The 21,179-nt window shown below is 41.0% G+C and overlaps 1 protein-coding gene across 1 annotated transcript; it reads right to left on the bottom strand.

Annotated features, from left to right (window-relative positions):
* Window positions 1-6,118: 6,118 nt before the first annotated feature.
* On the bottom strand, window positions 6,119-7,265 carry LOC120244501 (vomeronasal type-1 receptor 4-like). Its single transcript, XM_039251082.1, has 2 exons — window positions 7,175-7,265; window positions 6,119-6,948 (listed from the first exon to the last, which is right to left on the bottom strand). The coding sequence occupies exons 1-2, from the start codon at window positions 7,263-7,265 to the stop codon at window positions 6,119-6,121; spliced, it is 921 nt and encodes a 306-aa protein (XP_039107013.1).
* Between the last annotated feature and the right edge of the window lie 13,914 nt (window positions 7,266-21,179).

Consider the following 21,179-nt stretch of genomic DNA (forward strand, 5'->3'; position numbering starts at 1 on the left):
TGAGATTATGACCTGAGCCAAAGTTGGATGCCTAACTGACTGAGCCACCCAGGCACTCCTGCCTTATGGCTTTTTTTTTCTTTTCTCCCTCTTTACCTCTTTTGCTCTCTTCCTTTGTGTTTCATTGATTTTTTTTTGTAGTGTCATGATTTGATTCCTTTCAAATTTTCTTTTGTGTATATTCTATAAGTATTTTCTTTGTGGTTACTATGAGGCTTACATGAAACATCTTGTAGTTATAACTATCTGTATTAAGCTGACAACTACCTAATTTCACTTGCAAAGAAATACTCAACGCTTTTACTTTTCTCCCCTCACCTTGTTATTTATGTCATACATTGTGTCTTTTTATATTGTGCATCCATTAACATTTTAATAGTTAAAGCTTTCTTATACTTCTTTTGACTTCTAAACCACACAGTGATTTATGCACTGCCATTCCAGTTTTATAGTATGGTGTATTTGTGTACTTACTGGTGAGCTTTATACTTTTATACACTTTTTTTTTTAGTTTTATTTATTAAGTAATCTCTACACTCAATGTGGGGCTTGAACTCAGGACCCTGAGATCAAGAGTTGCAAGTTTTTTCCAACTCAACTAGGCAGCACCCCTCATATACTATGCATTTTTTAAAGAATAATCTATGCCCAATGTAGAGCTTGAACTCATGACCTGGAGATCAAGAGTCGCATGCTCCACCAGAGCCTAACCAGGAACCTCTCATATTTTATGTTACTCTCATGTTCATATTTTATGAACCTCTCATAGTTTATGTTACTATTTAGCATTCTTTCATTTCAACTTGAAGGACTCTCTTTAGCATTCCTTGTAAGGCAGGTCTAGTGGTGGTAAACCCCATTGGCTTTTGTTTTTCTGGGAAAGTCTGCCTCCTTCATTTTTGAAGGACGGTTTTGCCAGATATATGAGTTCTTGGTTGGCATTTTTTTTTCTTTCAGCATGTTGAATATATTATCCTACTCCCTTCTGGCCTGCAAGGGATCTGCTGAGAGTCTTATGGGGTTTCCCATATATGTGACAAGCTGCTTTTCTCTTGCTGCTTTCAAAATACTCTCTAACTTTTGTTAAGTTGATTATACAGTTGACCCTTAAACAACATGGGTTGTACAGGTCAACTTACAGACAGATTTTTTTAAAATAAATGCAGTACAGTATGTACATGCATTTTCTCTTCCTTATAATTTTCCTAATAACAATTTCTTTTCTCTAGTTTACTTTATTGTAAGAATATAGTATATAATACAGATAACATGCAACATATACGTTAATCAACTGTTTATGTTATCAGTAATCCTCCTGGTCAACAGTAGGCTATTATGCTTAAAGGAAATTCAAAAGTTATATATAGTTTTGTTTTTGTTTTTTTACTGCATGTTGAAAAGATAGGGTCAGTGCCCCTAATTCCCACATTGTTCAAGACTCAACTATAAAGTGACTCAGTGTGGATTTGTTTGGATTCATCCTCGTTGAAGTCCACAGGGCTTCTTGAATCTCATATCTATTTCCTTTCCCCCAACTTGGGAAGTTTTTAGCCAGTATTTCTTTAAATAAGCTTTCTGCCCCCTTCTCTTTCCTTTCTTCTCTGGGACTCCCATAATGCATATATTGGTCTACTTTATGGTATTCCATAAGTCCTTAGGCTTTCTTCACTCTTTTTTCATTTTTCTTTTTATTTCTCTGAATGTATAATTTTAAAGGATCTATCTTTGAATTCATTGATTATTCTCCTTGATCAAGTCAGCTGTTGAACCCTTCTAATAAATTTTTCAGTTCAGTTATTATATTCTTTTGTACTAAAATTTCTTCTTGATCCTTTTTTATAATTTCTCCCTCTTTGTAGATATTCCCATTTTGTTCGTGCATCATTTTCTTGAGCATGTAAAGCATCTTTATGATGGTTATTTTGAATTATTTTTAAGTTAGTCATATAACTGCATTTCTTTAGGACCAGTTTCTGGGGATTGTTTTGCTCCTGTGTTTGGGCCATGCTTATTTCTTTACAACTATGATAACTTTGTGTTAAAATCCATGCATTTCAAAAGACAACCACTTTCCTCAGTCTTTATAGACTGGCTTCATTTAGGAGAAGATCCTTACCAATAATCTCCTTCATGATCTGCCCCAGCCACTTCTCTGATCCCATCTTTTACCATTCTTCATATTACCTAGTATAATTCTTTTTTTTTTTTAAGCTGAAACATTTATATAGTGAGTATTAATTTCCTTACAGAAAACATAGAATTTCTGCCAATTACACAGTATTCTAATAAGACAAAAGATGTATTTGTGTACAAATAATCTGGTTCAATAAAGATGTTCTCTTTGCAGGTCCAAACTCAAGAACAGGCCTAAACTGGCATTTATGGGTAGATTTCCCACTTTACAAGCAAATCTCTTTATTTATGGGAAGAGCTTTAGGGTTTCAGAAAGTCTTTGGCATATATTTCCTGATCCCGGGGGACGGGGGGAGGGGCAGATTTCCCCTGTTGTCCATCAAATGCCATCCACTTGCAACTGCAGGCCATTTTTCTACTCCAGAATTAAATCCATAACAAGTAGACAAGAAAACGACGTAACAAACAGAGCTAAATACATATAAAGACATAATGCATATATAATAATCCCTTGGTAACCATATATGTCCTCCAATCTTATCAAACTATAATTTGCTTACTGTTCCTCAAATAAAATATTCTAACCCCTACCTCTTTACCACTATCTTCCTCCTTCCTTTTTTCTCCCAGTTTCTGTCATCTGGAATTCTATATAAATTTCTATCCAAATACTACCATTTCAAGGATGAGACAAAGTCCCATCTCACCACAAAAGGACAAAGTCTTCCCTGACTACTCCATCCTATGGTAACCTGACCCTCTTTAATCTTTATCAAACATGTGGCTAATACTGTTAATTAGCTTTTCACAAGTTTTTTACTTATCTTGCAATTAGATTGTAAGCTCCTTAAAGGCAGATTCCTATATTCTGTTTTCTGTATTTTCCTTATGCATCTAAATAGTAGATATTCTACATGTCCTAGTTTTGAAAAGTAACATGGTCAATCCAAACATGACTCAACATGTACGTTTAGTGTACTTTATGGATTTTGCTAGAACTATATTCATACACTTTTTGTATAAACATAGATTTTCTGCTAGCCTGATATGTTTTTTGAGTTTTTTATGTATCAGAATTCGTCAGCTTATTCTGTGTCCCAGCCACAAGACTGCAGTTGTTCATCTTATGGGAACTCAACCTCAATGTCATAAAGAATATTTGAATCATCCTTCTAGTTTTTCTCAGAAAGTTCATCTATGATGCTCTTTTTTTTTTTTTAATGTTTAGTTATTTTTCAGAGAGAGAGCATGAGCAGGGGATGGGCAGAGAGATAGGGAGACACAGAATCGGAAGCAGGCTCCAGGCCCTAGGCTGTCAGCACAGATCCCGACATGAGGCTCAGACTTATGAACTACATGATAATGACCTGAGCTGAAGTCAGATGCTTAACCAACTAAGCCACCCAGGCGTCCCCTTTTTCATTTACTTTCTTTACAGAGTTTGCCCTTCAGTAATTCCTGGAAAAGCATTAATAGAATATTTTGAGAATTTGCCTTCCTGAAAATACCTCTATTTTAAATCATCCCTGAGTTTAGTTTGGCAGGCATCTGGGGCACCTGGGTAGCTGAGTCGGTTGAGCATACTTCAACCCAGATCATAATCTCTCAGTTTGTGGGCTCCAGCCCCATGTCAGGCTCTGTGCTGACAGCTCAGAGCCTGGAGCCTGCTTCGGATGCTGTATCTCCCTTTCTCTCTGCCCTTCCACTACTTGTGCTCTGTATCTCTATCTCTAAAAAATAAACATTAAAAAAAATTAGTTTGACAGGTGTTCAATTTGTGTTTGTAAATCATTATCTAAAAAGTTTGACAGCATTATTCCATCACTCCTAGTTTTCAGTGTTGCTCTTTAGAAACATGAGGCCATTTGATTTTCCTCCCTTTGGATATACCTGTTGTTTGCTCTCCAGAATCTTTAGGAAGTTGTTATTTCTCTCCAATACTTTTTTTCTCATCCAAGTTTTTATTTAAATTCCAGTTAATTCACATACAGTGTAATATTAGTTTGAGGTATAGAATTCAGTGATTCGTCACTGATATATAATACCCAGTGTTCGTCACAATAAGTACCCTCCTTAATACCCATCCCCCATTTAACCCATCCCCTAGCCTACTGCCCCCCTAAAGCAAACCATCAATTTGTTCTCTATAGTTAAAAGTCTGTTTTTTGCTTTGCCTCTCTTTCTTTTCCCCCAGTGTTCATTTGTTTTTTTCTCTTAAATTCCACAAAAATTAAATACGTACAGTGGAATATTACTCAGCCATAAAAAAGAATGAAATCTTGCCATTTGCAATGCCATAGATGGAAGTACAGAATATTAGTTTCTCTAATATTTTAAAATTAGATATGGGCTTATTTTGATTCATTTCCCATTAAACAAATAGATCCTTTTAGTCTGTTAATGGATGTGACAAACCATCTTGTAGAATTTCTTTGATACTATCCTTCTCTCTACATTTATAATTCTTTCTCCAAGGCATATCTACTATTCATCCAGGAAAGTTTTCCTGTTTTTCTAATGTTTCCAATGTTCTTTTCCCTTCTTCCAATTTCCTAGAGGTTGCTCCATATTACCTTCCAACTGCTGGGCTGAGTACTTTATCTCTTCTGTCATGGTCCTAATTCCCAAAAGCTCTTTTTAGTCTTCTATCATTCATTTTAATAGCATCCTATCCTTGCCTTGTGCATGCAATAGAATTTCATATCTCATCAACAATATTACTTACAAATTATAGGACTTCATCCTACTTCCTTAATATGCTTTGTTTTTCCCATGTTACTTTTCCCCCAACGCCTGTCATTGTTTTTTTCTATCAAGGTAGAATGTTTCTTCAGATGACTGCTGGCATTTGGCTGATTCATATTAAAGGATGAGGCCTTTAAAAACTAATTCAATGGGGTGCCTAGGTGGCTCAGTCAGTTAAGCATCCATCTTAGGCTCAGGTCACGATCTCACGGTTCGTGGGTTCGAGCCCCATGTCAGGCTCTATGCTGACAGCTCAGAGCCTGGAGCCTGTTTCAGATTCTGTGTCTCCCTCTCTCTGACCCTCCCCTGCTCACGCTGTCTCTCTCGCTCTCTCTCAGAAATAAATAAAAACTAATTCAATGGGGCTCTTGGGTGGTTCAGTCAGTTAAGCGTCCATCCTCGGCTCAAGTCATGATCTCACAGTTCATGGGTTTGAGCCCCACGTCGGGCTCTGTGCTGACAGCTAGCTCAGAGCCTGGAGCCTGTCTTCAGTTTCTGTGTCTCCCTCTCTCTGACCCTTCCTTGGTCGCGTTCTCTCTGACTCTCAAAAATAAATAAAAAACATAAAAAATAAATAAAAGATAAAAAATGATTCAAATCATGTGTGGTAGAGCACAAAGAGTGTCAAGTGGGTCTTCCATTAAGATTATTATATTGTCTCTGCCATCTCATTAGGATAACAGCAAATGTCAATATAAGTGAGCCCCTTTTTCTTGGGTTATGTAGTTCCTGCAGATAATAGAACATATTTCACTACATTGGAAGGCACTATTCAACAAGAAAATAAATGCATTATAAAATTTAATATAATAATTAAATTCATTTAATACAGTAATTAATAAATAATTTAATTTAATTTATAAAATTAAATCACAAAACTGAAATCTCACATTGAAACATAACCAGGACATATTTTAAATTTTTTAAATGTTTTTTATTTATTTCTGAGAGACAGAGCAAGAGAGACAGCATGAGCAGGGGAGGGGCAGAGAGAGAGGGAGACACAGAATCCGAAGTAGGCTCCAGGCTCTGAGCTGGCTGTCAGCACAGAGTCTGACGCGGGGCTCGAACCCAGGAATCGTGAGATTGTGACCTGAGCCGAAGTTGGGCGATTAACCGTAGGAGCTATCCAGGTGCCCCTCCAGGACATATTTTAAATGAGTCTACAGTTAGACCCAAAGTTGCCAAATATTTTGTACTTAAAAAATTGTTGAATGGAGGGTAGCTGTTTGTAAAGGGACTATTTGGAGATTCTTGTTTTACAACTGACAAAGTAGATTCTTAAGACTTGAATTTCACAGCTGATGAGCACATAGGGACTGAAAGCTGGAAAACAACCAGAAAGGAATGTACAGATGGTCACCAATTGCAGGCTTGGGTTGACAAAGTAAGTCATATAGAGTGATAAGATGGAGGACATAAAATAAAAGGCAACAAAGGAGCTCACTAGAAGCAGGACACTGTAAGTGGCAGTGGTCTCTGGGGAGGCTCTGGGAGAGAGACTGATTCGGTGAAGGTACTGGACTCTCTGCTTATGTCTTTGCAGGAAGAACACTATGGAAATACTGGCCCAACACATGGGTCCCAAACACAAAATATCAAGAGAGGTAAACAGGAATGCACAGAATGAGTTTATGAATGCATTGGACCCATTGCCAGAACACAATCCAAACTCCTTTTTTGTAATGTTTCTAGTATTCCCTGGGTGAGTCACTTTCACTGGCACAACAATATTTATCAGAAGATGAAGAATACAACAGAGGCAACAGGAGGGTTGAACAAACTTAGGAGCTCTCAGTTTGAGTTGTGCCCACCTGGAATTATTAAGACTGATAGCGATAGTCTGGAAGCCACTCAAAAGGCAGGTGGTGCACAGAGAAACCCCTCGGGTCACCCTGTGAGTATAAAAGATAATCTTACACATAGCTTCTCCCAGGAAATTGTCCAAACAAAAAGCAGCCAGTGTCTGAGGGATTCCCCTAGAGAAAAGGACCAGAAAGTTGGCTAAGGCCAATTGGTTGAGAATTTGATCTATAGGTTTCTGAGTGTGTTTAGAAAACAAAGTCAATATATAGAAATAAAGAAGTGGGGCGCCTGGGTGGCTTAGTCGGTTAAGAGTCCAACTTTCGCTTAGGTCATGATCTCACGGTTCGTGGATTCGAGCCCCGCGTCGGGCTCTGTGCTGACTGCCAGCTCAGAGCCTGGAGCCTATTTCAGAGTCTGTATCTCCCTCTCTCTCTGACCCTCCCCTGCTCACTCTGTCTCTCTCTCTCCTAGAAATAAAAAAAAAAAAAAAAAAAGAAATAAAGGAGTAAGGAATTCCCTAGGAGCCCAGTTCCAGTCTGGAAGAGAAAGAGAATCCCCATTACAAACTCACAAGAAGCCATAATGTCAGTGCCCAGAAGGAGTTTGTTTTATTCAAAGCCAGATGATCTAGAAAGAAATAATATGTATATTATTTTCTTTTGTATGGCAAGTTCACTGTTACTAAATTTCACCCTTACTCATATTTACAAAATCCAACTCCATAATATTGGATATATAAATATTTTTTTTTAATTTATTTCTTTTTTTTTTTAAATGTTTTATTTATTTCTAGGAGAGAGAGAGAGAGAGAGACAGCATGAGCAGGGGAGGGTCAGAGAGAGAGGGAGTCACAGACTGAAACAGGCTCCAGGCTCTGAGCTGGCAGTCAGCACAGAGCCCGACGCGGGGCACGAACCCACGAACCGCGAGATCATGGCCTAAGCGAAAGTCGGACGCTTAACCGACTAAGCCACCCAGGCGCCCCTGGATATATAAATATTGAGTCAAACTACTCTGAAAGGGTAATCTAGTTCTCATCCAAGAGTATGATTTGCTAGCATTTCCTTTAGGGTATGTGGATGCACATTTACGAATGACATTTTTCTAAACATAGACTACACAAGGGTAGGAAATGGTAAGTTTATGATCCCGATATTTCACTTCCTTTTCCCACTCTGTAGTTTAAATATTTTAGATTATCTGCCAACTTTTAAACAATCTGAAATTTTTTGTTTCTCTTTAAAAATTAGAAAATGCTATGATGTGGCCAGCATTCTCCCATGATAAATGATTGATGGAGCTAGGTAATGTCAACTCCATTGACTAGTGCAGGCACCCCCTAGTTCATAATAGCCTTAATGAAACCAAGTTTATCTATTCATGTTAATGGCTCAACCCTGTAACATTTATTTTTTTTAAAATGTTTTTTATTTATTTCTAGGAGAGAGAGACAGCATGAGCAGGGGAGGGTCAGAGAGAGAGGGAGTCACAGATTGAAACAGGCTCCAGGCTCTGAGCTGGCAGTCAGCACAGAGCCCGACGCAGGGCTCGAACCCACGAACCGCGAGATCGTGACCTAAGAGAAAGTCGGACGCTTAACCGACTAAGCCACCCAGGCGCCCCAACCCTGTAACATTTAAACTGACAGTTGCCTCCTTATACATGAAAAGCTTTCAGAAATATAAAGACACAAGACGGATTTTAGCAAATTTCTCTGTGAGAATGCCACTCAGTTCACAAAAATAGGTAAAATGTAGAGGATTTAAATAATGTCATCAGCCTGCCTGATTTAACAGACTTTATGGAATAATTTTAAACTGAAGAAAACATTTTAAAGTTAAACTGTACATTCTCCTAATTATACTGAAGGCAGTAGAAGGAAGATATCACTGAAGATAATATAATAAGTAAATAGAAATAAAAATGACTCTATAATTGACAAAAATATAAAAGATATATGAATGAGTCTAACATTGGTAAATATGGTCAAGACAAAAGGGAAAAAACTAACAACTTTATAATGGTAAAAGATTATAGTAGATCTAGATAGGCTTTAAACATCCTAAGAGGATATTACGTGCACAGGCTTAAGAAACGTCTTTGTTGATGGATGCAGAAGAAGGAAATAATTTTGGAGAGCTTTGATATTCTGCACTTGCTGCTCCCTTATATTGTAGTTAGAGGATATAATTGGTCCCCATCCATAGCACTAGATAATGATATCCCAGGTGGGATGACATTGGATGGGGTTATCCAGGAAGATTAAAAGCCTTGCTGAGTTGAGAAAATGATGACATCAGACGTAGGATAATCAGCTCTCCCCAGACGCTCACTCCTTCTCTCTTTCTCCACCAAACACCAGAAAAGCAGATTATAAAGAAATCTCCCCCACCAAGTTCTGCTCTGTCATTAGTGTTTAAAGTGGGGTTCCTGGCCAGGGAAGTTTTCTAGGGGAGTTGTAAATACCACTCCCACTGGTCTTAAGGATTAAGTGCCTTCAAGTTGACACACTCCTTACTTGCTGACCGAAGTCCTTTTGATCCATAGCAGACGATGACTGGCCTTGAGGAGAGAAGGATCAAAACTTTCCCATGCTACAGAAGTCAGCAAGTCTGTTTGAAGCCACCTTGATTTATGATTAGCCTAGCAATTTTTTTTTTAGTAAAATGCTCTTTTATTAGGTCACACAACTGATTGTCCTGACTTCCCTTTGTGATCTGTAGACCTTGCCTCCCTTTGCAGAAAGAACACAGTCCTCCTGTACATCACAGAACAGGAACTGAAGCCCCTTGACCAACCCCAGAGCACTGAGGTGATATTTGTCGCTGGCATCGTCGACTCCACGCGTAATCGAGAAAAGTTACAGGGGCGCCTGGCTGACACAGTCGGTGGAGTGTGTGACTCTTGATCTCGGGGTTGTGAGTTTGAGCCCCATGTTGGATGTAGAGCTTACTTTAAAATAAAATTAAAAGAAAGAAAGAAAAGTTACAGAGCAATGCACTGCCTTTACGGATTAACTTCCTTAATCCCTCTTAAAACCCCTGGGCCAGGCAGAAACCTTGGAATTGGAGACAGGAAAGCTCCCAAAGTGTCTAGTGAGGAAGGACGCTCAGAGAGAGGAGGGAGGGAGGCAGGTAGGGCAAGGAAGAGAGGCTAATAAAAAGCAAGGGTGTGGTCATGGACTGATCTCATGGGGCCCTGGTGCTCACAGTGCAGCACAGTGAGCACAGTATCCCACTGAGGCAACAGGCTGGGCTCACAGACTTCATTTCAGTCACCATTGGCCGCTGGCCATTCTGGTGACATTGCAGGGGACGTTGCACTGCCTCTAAGGGCAATGCAGAGAGAGGTGCAGGTGTGAGGCTTTCGCAACCAAAACTCACAGCAACTGGGATATGGGTGCACCAGTCATGTTTGAGGGGGTCCCCACTTCAACCTGGCTTTGAGGATTGTGGAGTCATGACCATCCAAGCAGATTCTGTGATAAGCTCCCAGATTCCAATGTGTTATGGTGAACAAGCAAAGTCATTAGAAACAAGTCTAGAGTAGAGAAAGAAGCCTACGCATGAGATAATGAAAACCAAAAACAGGGAATAAGAACATGGACATCCAGGGTCTCCTGGGTGGCTCAGTCCGTTGAGCATCTGACTTTGGTTCAGATCACGATCTCACGGCTTGTGGGTTCGAGCCCTGCGTCAGATTCTGTTTCCCTCTCTCTCTGCCCCTCATCAGCTCCTGCTCCTTCCCTCCCTCTCTGTCCAAAAAATAAACATTAAAACAACTTTAAAAATTGAGAAAATAAAAGAACATGGACAAGCAAATATTTAGGAGGATCCAGGCTTCCTTTGTCAAAAAGAGCACTATATATATAAGGGCACGAAAGGACAAAGGAGTGAGTCATTCAAGGGGAAATAGCGGGAAATCATATACTCAGACAGAAAAGGCAGACCCAAGGTAAGGGAGGGTTTTCCCTTCTTTAGGCAGTGGCCGTTAGCCAGGAGCAAAATGGCAGCCTTCACCTCGTTCCTGCAGCTACCAGCAACTAATGTTGAAAATAACCCTATATTCGGTGGGCTCTTTGCTGGGCCCTGCCCTTGTATGGCATGTTTTCTTGATGGCATTGTTTCATTTCCTGTCACACCAAGAGCAGGGTAGGGTCAGACCTAGGGATAGTTCCCTGAATTAGAGCCCCAAAGTCAGGATTTCCTGTCTTAATGCCACGGCCCATTTATTACTCTGGCTCTGATGATGTGGTCAGTGGGTGGTTTTATGTCCATGATTGATTCTGGGAAAGAAATTCAGGAATATCGCTCTCCTTAAGAGAGTTAGAGTCAGCAACTACATTCCTCTCCTTTGGTCTAAGACGAGCCTGAGAAGAATATGATTTTTGCCTTTTCCTCACACCCCCAAAGGGATGGCTTTCTATGAACATTCAGAAGCCAGTTGTGACCACTGAGAAAACAAGAAAAAAAATGAACCTACATTTTCTATGTCCATGCTTAAAGCCAGACATGTGTATTATTTATTCCTCATAATATTCAGACAGTGGAGAGTCTGTGCTCCCCCGCTTTTAAGAAAGGGTGTAAAAGGTTGGGAGAGAAAAGAAGAGCATTCTAGCAAGTCTAATAGTGACATGCGATGGACAGGAGATTTCAGGAAGGCAAGAACAAATAGGAAAGCAAGGGAAAGAAGATAATTCTAAATAAAGTACCAACACAAGATATAATAGTGCCCTCCTGAAGGCCATACATTTCTCTCTAATCCTCAGATTTAATATAACACTCTTCCCTCCCCAGGTAAGAAGCATATTAGGATTCTAAGATAAAGCTCTGACACTGAAAGTGATTTTTTCTGACATTTTCTAAGAGGAGGAAAAAGAAAAAAAACTCACCAAGCAGATCTCTGATACCTGGATAGTGAGCCTGTCATGGCTGGAGTTTATGCCTGAGAGGGTGAGAAAGCACCTGACCCCAAGTTATAGGTTAGGGACACCATGATCTCATTTCACACCAGTGCAGCAATTATAATGTCACCAGTAGCAATGACAATGTCTGTAAGGGGAATTGATAATATCCCTGAGAAACTGTTGACCCAAGAAAAATAAATAACATGAGTAATACTTAGTGAGAAAAATCCAGAGAGACCAACATAATTTGCAGAGAAACTTTTCTGTAATGTGTAGAAACAGACAGGCCTTGAGAATGGAGCAGAGGGGACTTGTGTGTCTGAGTACAGAGCCTTTGGAGGCACAGCATTAGTGACAAAGTCCTGTGTCCCCGTGGTGACATTTTCATCTACCTGTATCCTTGTCTGACACCACAAACTTGATCTTGAGCAGCCAAGGATTCCCTTTTCCCTTTAGCTCTAGGGCTATCGCACTGCTGAAGGAAGTGATTGCCTTTTTTTTTTTTTTTGCCTTTATTTTTTTTAATCTTGTTTATTTATTTGGGGAGAAAGAGAGAGAGCAGGGGAAAGGGCAGAGAGAGAGGGAGAGAGAAAGCCAAGCAGACATCACGCTGTCAGAGCAGAGCCTGACTCAGGGCTCGATCCCACAAACCATGAGTTCATGACCTGAGCTGAAATCAAGAGTCAGAGGCTTAGCCGACCCAGGTGCCCCCAAATAAATTAATAAACTTTGAAAAAATAAAATAAAACTCAGCTCTTGAGGTGAATGCCTGATGTCTAAGTGAAACACTGGATTTGGACCAAGAGATTCCATGATCTGCCAGGCATTTGTCTCTCTACTGATACAGGGCAGGGGTTTCCACACCTCTCCTATAAAGGGCCAGATAGGGGCGCCTGGGTGGCTTAGTCGGTTAAGCGTCCGACTTTCCGACTTTCGCTTAGGTCATGATCTCGCGGTTCGTGGGTTCGAGCCCCGCATCGGGCTCTGTGCTGACTGCCTGCTCAGAGCCTGGAGCCTGTTTCAGTCTGTGACTCCCTCTCTCTCTGACCCTTCCCTGCTCACGCTGTCTCTCTCTCTCTCCTAGAAATAAATAAAAAAAAAAAAACATAAAAAAAAAAAAGGGCCAGATAGTAAGAATTTAGTACTAGGTCTCTGTTGCAACTACTCAACTCTGCCATCACAGTGGGGCAGCAGCCATAGACAATATGTAAGCAATCCCATGTAGCAGTGTTCCAATAAAACTTTATTTATGGGCAGTGAAATCTGAACTTTATAACTTTCAGCTGTCCATAAATATTGTTCACCTTTCTTTTTTTCAACCACTTAAAAATGGAATAACCTTTATTCTTTGCTCACTAACTGTACAAAACAGGAGGTGGGCCAGATCTGGCCTGGGGTTGTAGTTTTTTGATCCCTGTTCTTGATGAACAAAGAGTCAAAATTGTTGCCCCAATGGACATTTTATTTGACCAGACGACAGAGACATAGCATAGTTGGAATATAATAAATGTAAAATTTCCCATGTAACAAGAAGTGACCAGAACAAAAAGAGGAGGGTGTTTTGAGAACCCGTGGTGGGTGATCATGACATAAATGTGGGTAGGAAGCCAGTAAGAGAAATCAGGAATTGGGCTGCAGTTCAAAAGCAAGGATGAGTGTCTCAGGCAAAGACAGGGAGAAGAGAATTCCTGGCCTTACAGAAGTCCCAAGAGGAGAAAAGTGCTTGGAGGCTTTGAAAGGAATTGAAAGGTCCCCTCCTCTCTCCTTCCCTGAAAGCTTAGTTCTGATTTAAATGTCATTTGGCCAGATCCCCTCTCCTCAGAGTTCCCTTAGACAGTTTAGGTGGTTGGGATAATTGCTGAGTTCCCCCAGGTCTGAGATGTCTTTCTTTGTTCCTTGGATGTGAACATTTTCCCCACTGCGGCAGTCACTGGTGGTGTCCCACCCCCACAGCCACCTTCTTCTTTCATGAAAGAATCACAGGCATCTTTTTAAAAGTTTTCTTTTGGGGCGCCTGGGTGGCTTAATCGGTTAAGCGTCCGACTTTCGCTTGGGTCATGATCTCGCGGTTCGTGGGTTCGAGCCCCGCGTCGGGCTCTGTGCTGACTGCCAGCTCAGAGCCTGGAGCCTGTTTCAGTCTGTGACTCCCTCTCTCTCTGACCCTCCCCTGCTCACGCTGTCTCTCTCTCTCTCCTAGAAATAAATAAAAAAAAAACATTAAAAATAAATAAATAAATAAATAAAAGTTTTCTTTAATTCCAGCCAGCTCACATACAGTTCTATCAGTTTCAGGTGTACGGTATAATGATTCGACACTTCCGTACAACACTTGGAACTCATCACAAGTGCACGCCCTAATCCCTGTCACCTATTTAACCCATCGCCACACCCTCTCCCCTCTGGTAACCATCAGTTTGTACTCTGTAGTTAAGACTCTGAGATAGAGGAATCTTCCTCTACTCATTCCTTCTCTACAGAACTGACCAAAATTAACTTTTTTAGATCTTCTATCAGAGTTTTCTGTATGCTGAATATATGTATAGATCATCTATTTTATACAGAAATGGGATCGTGCTATACACATTGTTCTCTTTGCCCTCTTCGCTTCAACACAGCTCCTCAAGTTTATTTTATGTCAGTTATAGAGTTCTAACTCATTCTTTTCATTGCTGAATTATTATCTAAGCCAGCTCTACCCAATATCACTCTCTGTGACTTTGGGAATGTTTTATTTATACCTAAGGTGTCCAATACAGTAGTCACTAGTTACACTGGCTACTGAGCTTTTGAAATGTGACTAGCATGACTAAGGAACTGAATATTAAATTTTATTTGATTTTAACAATTTTAAATTTAAATAGCCACAAACAACTACCATATTGGTCAGCACAGACTAACAATTCCTCAGGAAGTGAACATAGAGATTGATTGCAGTTCTTCAGCATTACAAACATGGTTTTAGTAAGCATTACTGTAGCCACATCTTTTTCTTTCAGGCCAGGAGTTTTGTGGGTTATATTCTTATATAGAAAAACGGTGGCTGTTAGGGGGTTGCCTTCAGATACTCTGATAGTTACTACTCAACTTAATTGTTGAAAGGCTGTGGTCATTCCCAACGGCGACCTACGAGAGTTCTCATTTCCCCACATTCTGAAAAATATTGTATGCTATCTACATTTGTTTTTGAAATTTGGTAAGTGAAAACGTAGTATGACATTTGTTTGTATGATGTATCTTCAATATACGCTCTGGAATAAACAAAGGGATTATTACCCGAAGTATTCCTCTTCAAAGTGAGCGCAATAGTACGCTCTACCAGGAGAGGGCGCTGGACGGACACTTAGGAGCTGAGCTCGGACTTTGGAGAGCTCCCCCATCCCCAAACAATCAACAAAAACAATAAATGAAGCCTAATTTGCAGTGCAATTCCCATACTGTAAACAGTCCCATTGTGGCAAATTTCTAGCCACCAAAGTGGTATCATGCAGTAGGACATAGTGATACAGTATTTCCACCACGCAGACACTATAGACATAATCTCAAGAGCACAGATAGGGAAATAATTAGAAAGTGATGCATTTGACTATTTGTTATCTTTGTTTTTAATGTATTTATTGTACGCTTACAATAAATATAATTTTATAATAATTTATAAATTTTATAGTAATTTAGAATTTTAGGGGCGCCTGGGTGGGTCAGTCGGTTAAGCATCCGACTTCAGCTCAGGTCATGATCTCACTGTTCGAGGGTTCAAGCCCTGCATCGGGCTCTGTGCTGACAGCTCAGAGCCTGGAGCCTGCTTCGGATTCTGTGTCTCCCTCTCTCTCTGACCCTCCCCTGCTTGTGCCGTCTTTCTCTCTCTCAGAAATAAACAAAAACATCTTAAAAAATTTTTAAGTAATTTAGAATTTTAAAATAATGGTTGTGTTTAACACAATTCTCAAGTGTTCTGAGAATCTGCCAGTAACAAACGGCTCCCGTACACCCCTGCACTCAATCGTCTGACACACCCAGGCACACAGACGTGTACACCACACACACACACACACACACACACACACACGCCGCCTGACGTGTTCCCAGCCCTGCTCCAGCGGCTAGAGCACTACACTGGCCACCACATACACCACTCAGCCTTACCGACCGCAGAACTCACGGGTCCACCAGCCCTGGACGCGCACCAAACTACCCCACGCGGAAATCTTTCTCGAGGTGCGAGGCTGGTGGAGCCGTCGCCTGCGCACTGAGAGACGGACTACAACTACCAGAAACCCCCTAGGCAGGCCGACCAATGGCTCTTGGCTTTTCTAGTCTCCTGCTTTTTCCCCACTGGACTACATTTCCCATAGGCCACCGGGCCCATATGATGGAGGATCTCCGAGGTTTCCCTGGAGTGTCCACGTTTCTAGGGTTGCGCGTGTGTGCGGGTCTTCTAAAAGGAGAAATCAACACTAGCAGAGAGGGCTTTATGTACTCTGACCCCATCCAATGGTGGAGGTAGGGGGTGGGAGGCGTGAGCAGCTGAGGGAGGTGATGGTGTGACGGGCTTGAAGGGGAGAGTAGGCAAAATACGGTCAGATGTCTCCCTAGCTCGTGTGACGGAGGGACAGGCGTGGGACAGCGACTGAGTCTGTTTCCGTGATGGTGAGTTACACACATGATGTAGGGGTTGTATGTGAACATTGAGCGCGTGATAAAGTCAAGAGTGTGTTTCACTGTGGTGAAAGTGATGTATTTGCATGACTGTGCACGCGACAGGGCAGGGATGTCCTATGACAGATGGAGTGGGGTGTGTGTGTTCAAATCATTTAGCTTGTTAAAGATAGCCTGCAGGGAAAAAAGTAATAACAATAACCCGCAGGGAGGGAAGGGAAACCCCTTGCCTACTCCAGGATTTTTATTTAGGAGTGAAGCAAAATGGTATCTACCATTTCCTTTTAGTGGTACAACGGCGATAGACAGACAGACAGATAGAAAGGAAGAAAGAAAAAACAACCACAAATTATTCGCCTCTATCTATCCAAACCCTTGGTTACTGCCTTTCAACACAGACTCTCTGCTAGCCTTGTGACTTGCTCTGGCCAATGGGACAAGTTAGCAAACATAACTTGAGGAGAGGCATAAAAGGACCTTGTTGATTGGAAGTTGCCCTTTCTTTCTGCCCTTTGGAATCTTGCCACTCCTATATGATAAAAGTCCAGTCTAGCCTGCTGGAGGGTCAGAGGCCATGTGGAGGAGAACTGAGGCCTGGATGACAGCCAGCCAACTACCAGTCCTTTTTTTTTTTTTTTCTGAGAGAGAGACAGAGCATGAACAAGGGAAGGACAAAGAGAGCGGTAGACACAGAATCTGAAGCAGGATCCAGGTTCTGAGCTGTGAATTGTGAGATCATGACCTGAGCTGAAGTCAGACGCCTCACCAACTGAGCCACCCAGGCACCCCAACCAACCACTAGTCTTGTGAGTGGGATCATCTTAGATCATCTAGCCACCATCTAATCCACTAGCTAGGCATAGGCATATGATAGGTCTTAACAGAGATGGGTCAAGTCAATCCTTACCAGAAGATAAAATGCTTGTTTTTTAAGCCAGTAGGTTTTGTTTGCAATTTCTTATGCATCAAAAGATAACTGATACAGAAATACTGATAGAATAAACAAATAATGACAGCTGTTAATAATTTTGATCTAGATTGTACGTATTTAAGCGATAATCAAACCAACATTTCAACACCTTTGCATCTTTACATTTTTTTCACAATAAAATTGAAGAAAATAGCTTTTATTTTCATGATATCATGATTCTCTACCATCCCATATTATCGTTTTTTCCAAAACTATGAAACATTGCTTATAGTATGTTAATTCAAAATACTCACTTCTTGATTTTATTTACAGCTTTGTTAAGCAAAATGAGAATATTTAATAAATCTTTATTACCATATTTTAGACCATTATCAGAACTATACAAATGCTGCCAAAGAAAGGGGTTTGATCATGCCTTTGGGTCTAATAGCTTTTTACATGTTTGCTGTGATTTTTCCTGTTAAAATACTGGTATCTTTCTTCTTGGACCAATTTCTAGGTCCACAATCATATCCTGTATTTGTCCACTAAGGGTCTAGGAATTGTATTTAAGGTTCCCTCCATGCCATTCAGATCATTCCTAATTAATGAAAAATCTTATTATTTGCATTTCCAAAGCACCCCTCATATTTAAGTTTTCCTCAGACCATCAAATACAAAAAGGAAAAAGGAGAAACCACCAAACTTTGTTTTAATTACCAGCTATCTTGAAAGTGCTAAAACTCAGTAAGACTCCCTATGCATGGATGCCTGGGTGACTCAGTTGGATGAGGGTCCAATTCAGCTCAGGTCATGATCTCACAGTTTGTGGCATCAAGCCCCCAGGCTGGCTCCATTTTGAGCATGGAGCTTACTTAGGATTCTCTCTCTCCCCCTCTCTCTTTGCCCCTCCCTTGCTCTCTCTCTCTCAAAATAAATAAATAAAACATTAGGGGCATCTGGGTGGCTCAGTTGGTTAAGCATCTGACTTCAGCTCAGGTCATGATCCTGCAGTTCATGGGTTCGAGCCCCATATCAGTCTCTGTGCTGATAGCACAGAACCTGGAGCTGCTTCAAATTCTGTGTCTCTCTCTCTGCTCCTTCCCCAGTTCACATTCAGTCTCTCTCAAAAATAAACATTAAAAAGTTAACTTAATAAAATGTTTTAAATAAATAAAACATTAAAAAAACAAAAAAGACTCAGACTACATTTTTTTGTGTGTTTATCCAACAAATTGGTTATTTTCCCTCCTATTGCCTAACATGTTAATACAACCAGAAGAACTCTAAGTAGTCATGGACTCCTTTACCCAATATCAGACTTAATGATTCAAAAGATACCATCAAGAACCAGATACTGATAAAGCATTTCTGGAATAGGCTTCCAGATAGATGTGCATGGAAACTGACTCTGGTCAGAGGATTTGGGAGGTATCTAATGGGTTCTTTACCTCCATGTCTCTCCCTTATCCACCCAGGCCCCCAGGATGTGGGGTTAATCCTGATGAGCAGTTAGGCCCTGAGAAATTCAGTTAAATCCCTGCCTAGATGCTGGCCTTGAATCCTGGAGGCTACATGGATGGACAGAAGGCCCATGACCCTGATCTGATGTTTTGCTGTTGTGAAGGTGATAAATGGAAGGGCTTAGGGAGATAATATAGATTCTGAGAAGTGTGAACAGAGGTGATATTCAAACATTACAGCAATATTAGGAACAGAGAAGCATACTCTCTTCAATCTTGTACTGTGCAATAAGACAAGAAAAAGAAATAAAAACACAAATATTGGAAAAGAAGTAAAATTTTATTTATAGATGACAAAACTGTACATAGAAAAGCCAAAGGAATCTACAATTAGAACTAATAAGTAAATTTCGGGGCGCCTGGGTGGCTTAGTTGGTTAAGCGTCCGACTTTCGCTTGGGTCATGATCTCGCGGTTCGTGGGTTCGAGCCCCGCGTTGGGCTCTGGGCTGGCTGCCAGCTCAGAGCCTGGAGCCTGTTTCAGTCTGTGACTCCCTCTCTCTCTGACCCTCCCCTGCTCACGCTGTCTCTCTCTCTCTCTCTCTCCTAGAAATAAATAAAACATTAAAAAAAATTAAAAAAAAATAATAAGTAAATTTAGAAACATTGGGGTTTATGAGGTCAATGTTTACACATCAATTACATTTCTACAAACTAGCAAACAATTATAAAATGAAATTTAAAAGTAATACCATTTGGGGCGCCTGGGTGGCTTAGTCGGTTAAGCGTCCGACTTTCGCTTAGGTCATGATCTCGCGGTTCGTGGGTTCGAGCCCCGCGTCGGGCTCTGTGCTGACTGCCAGCTCAGAGCCTGGAGCCTGTTTCAGTCTGTGACTCCCTCTCTCTCTGACCCTCACCTGATCACGCTGTGTCTCTCTCTCTCTCTCTCTCCTAGAAATAAATAAAAATATTTTAAAAAAAAGTAATACCATTTAAAATACCATTTAAAAGGAGTGGGTTTTGGGCACCTGGCTGGCTCAATCAGTAGAACAAGTGACTCTTTTGATCTAGGAGTTGTGAGTTCAAGCCCCATTAAATGTGGATATTACTTTAAAAATTTGTTTTAATTTTAAAAAATGGTGGTGGTGGGGTTCAAGATGGTGGCATAGGAAGACCCAAAACCACCTCCTCTCCTGGACACAACAAATTTACTGATACATATAGAGTAATTTTCCTCTGAAAAGAACCTGAGAAATAGGTAAATAGTGCCTCCACAACAAATTTACTGACACATATAGAGTAATTTTCCTCTGAAAAGAACCTGAGAAATAGGTAAATAGTGCCTCCACAACAAAAGATAAAGAGACTTTCAAAAAAGGTAAGAGAAGCAGAGATACAGCCTCACCCAGGACTCCACCCAAGACACAGTGACCCCACAAGCAGGAGGGATCCCAATATTATGGAACATTCCCTCAAGGAGTGAAGGAAAGAATGTTTTACAGCAGGCACCTCGACCCTAGGAGGCAGTACCAGAAAAACAAGCCCCCAAAACATCTGGCTTTGACTACCAGTGGAGATTAAGACCAAGAGAATCACTGAACTATAGTGAATAGAGATCTTGCTCTTAAAGGACTTGCACTCAAACCCATTTGCCCTGAGATCCAGCACAAAAGCAACACATTAAAAAGTGCTTAGATCTGGGTGGGGAAGTGGGCTACACAGGTGATGGGTATTAAGGAGGGCACTTGTTATGAAAAGCACTGGGTTTTGTGTGTCACTGATGAATCACTGAATTCTACTCCTAAAGTATGTTAACATATTTGAATTTAAATAAAAATTTAGAAGAACGAACAATTTAAAACAATTTTTTAATTTAAAAAAAAAACCCTGAAAAGTACCCAGACCATTAACGAGGGAAACCCATTTACTAACTTTGAAGTGGTGACTGGAGGGGCAGAAACCTGCACGGACTTTACTGGGGGCTAGAAGCCCTGGCAGACCCCATTTTTTAAATCTCATCCTAATTTGCTGGTGACAGAACCAAAGGCAAGCTTTTGGTGCCCTCCCTCTAGCCAGCTGGCACGGGAGGAGGATGGGAGTACAATTTTTACTGTATTCCCTTCAGTAAGAAGAGCTAGGTGTCAACGTATTTATTCCTGTGTCTTTCTCAACTGCAGTTTCTTGTTTTGTCCACCCCACAGTAACAGGCTGGATGAGCACCCCACAGTCTTCACCTCCTACATAGCATATGGGCCACAGCTGGGCCAAGTTCCATGCATCTGTCCTCCCTTTGCAGAGACCAAGCCATAATCAGGACAGGTAAGTGGCTCAAGCTCCATATCCCTGCCCAGGAGCCAAGCTGCAACCAGGCCAAGCTAGTTCCTCGAACCCCACCCTCCTCATGCACGAGCTGCAACCCTATCATGGCCAGGAAGTGCACAGCCCACATGAGAGATGGTTTAGAGTGCCTGGTTCCAATGACCAGGGGAGACTGTGCTTTGGAGCCACACAAAACAGCTCCTAAACAAGACTATTCCTCTAAGGATAAGGGAGATAACTCCTTCA

This window comes from Hyaena hyaena, unplaced genomic scaffold (genome assembly GCF_003009895.1).
Source record: "Hyaena hyaena isolate Hyena2069 unplaced genomic scaffold, ASM300989v1 scaffold_9, whole genome shotgun sequence".
Classification (NCBI taxonomy): Eukaryota; Metazoa; Chordata; class Mammalia; order Carnivora; family Hyaenidae; genus Hyaena; species Hyaena hyaena.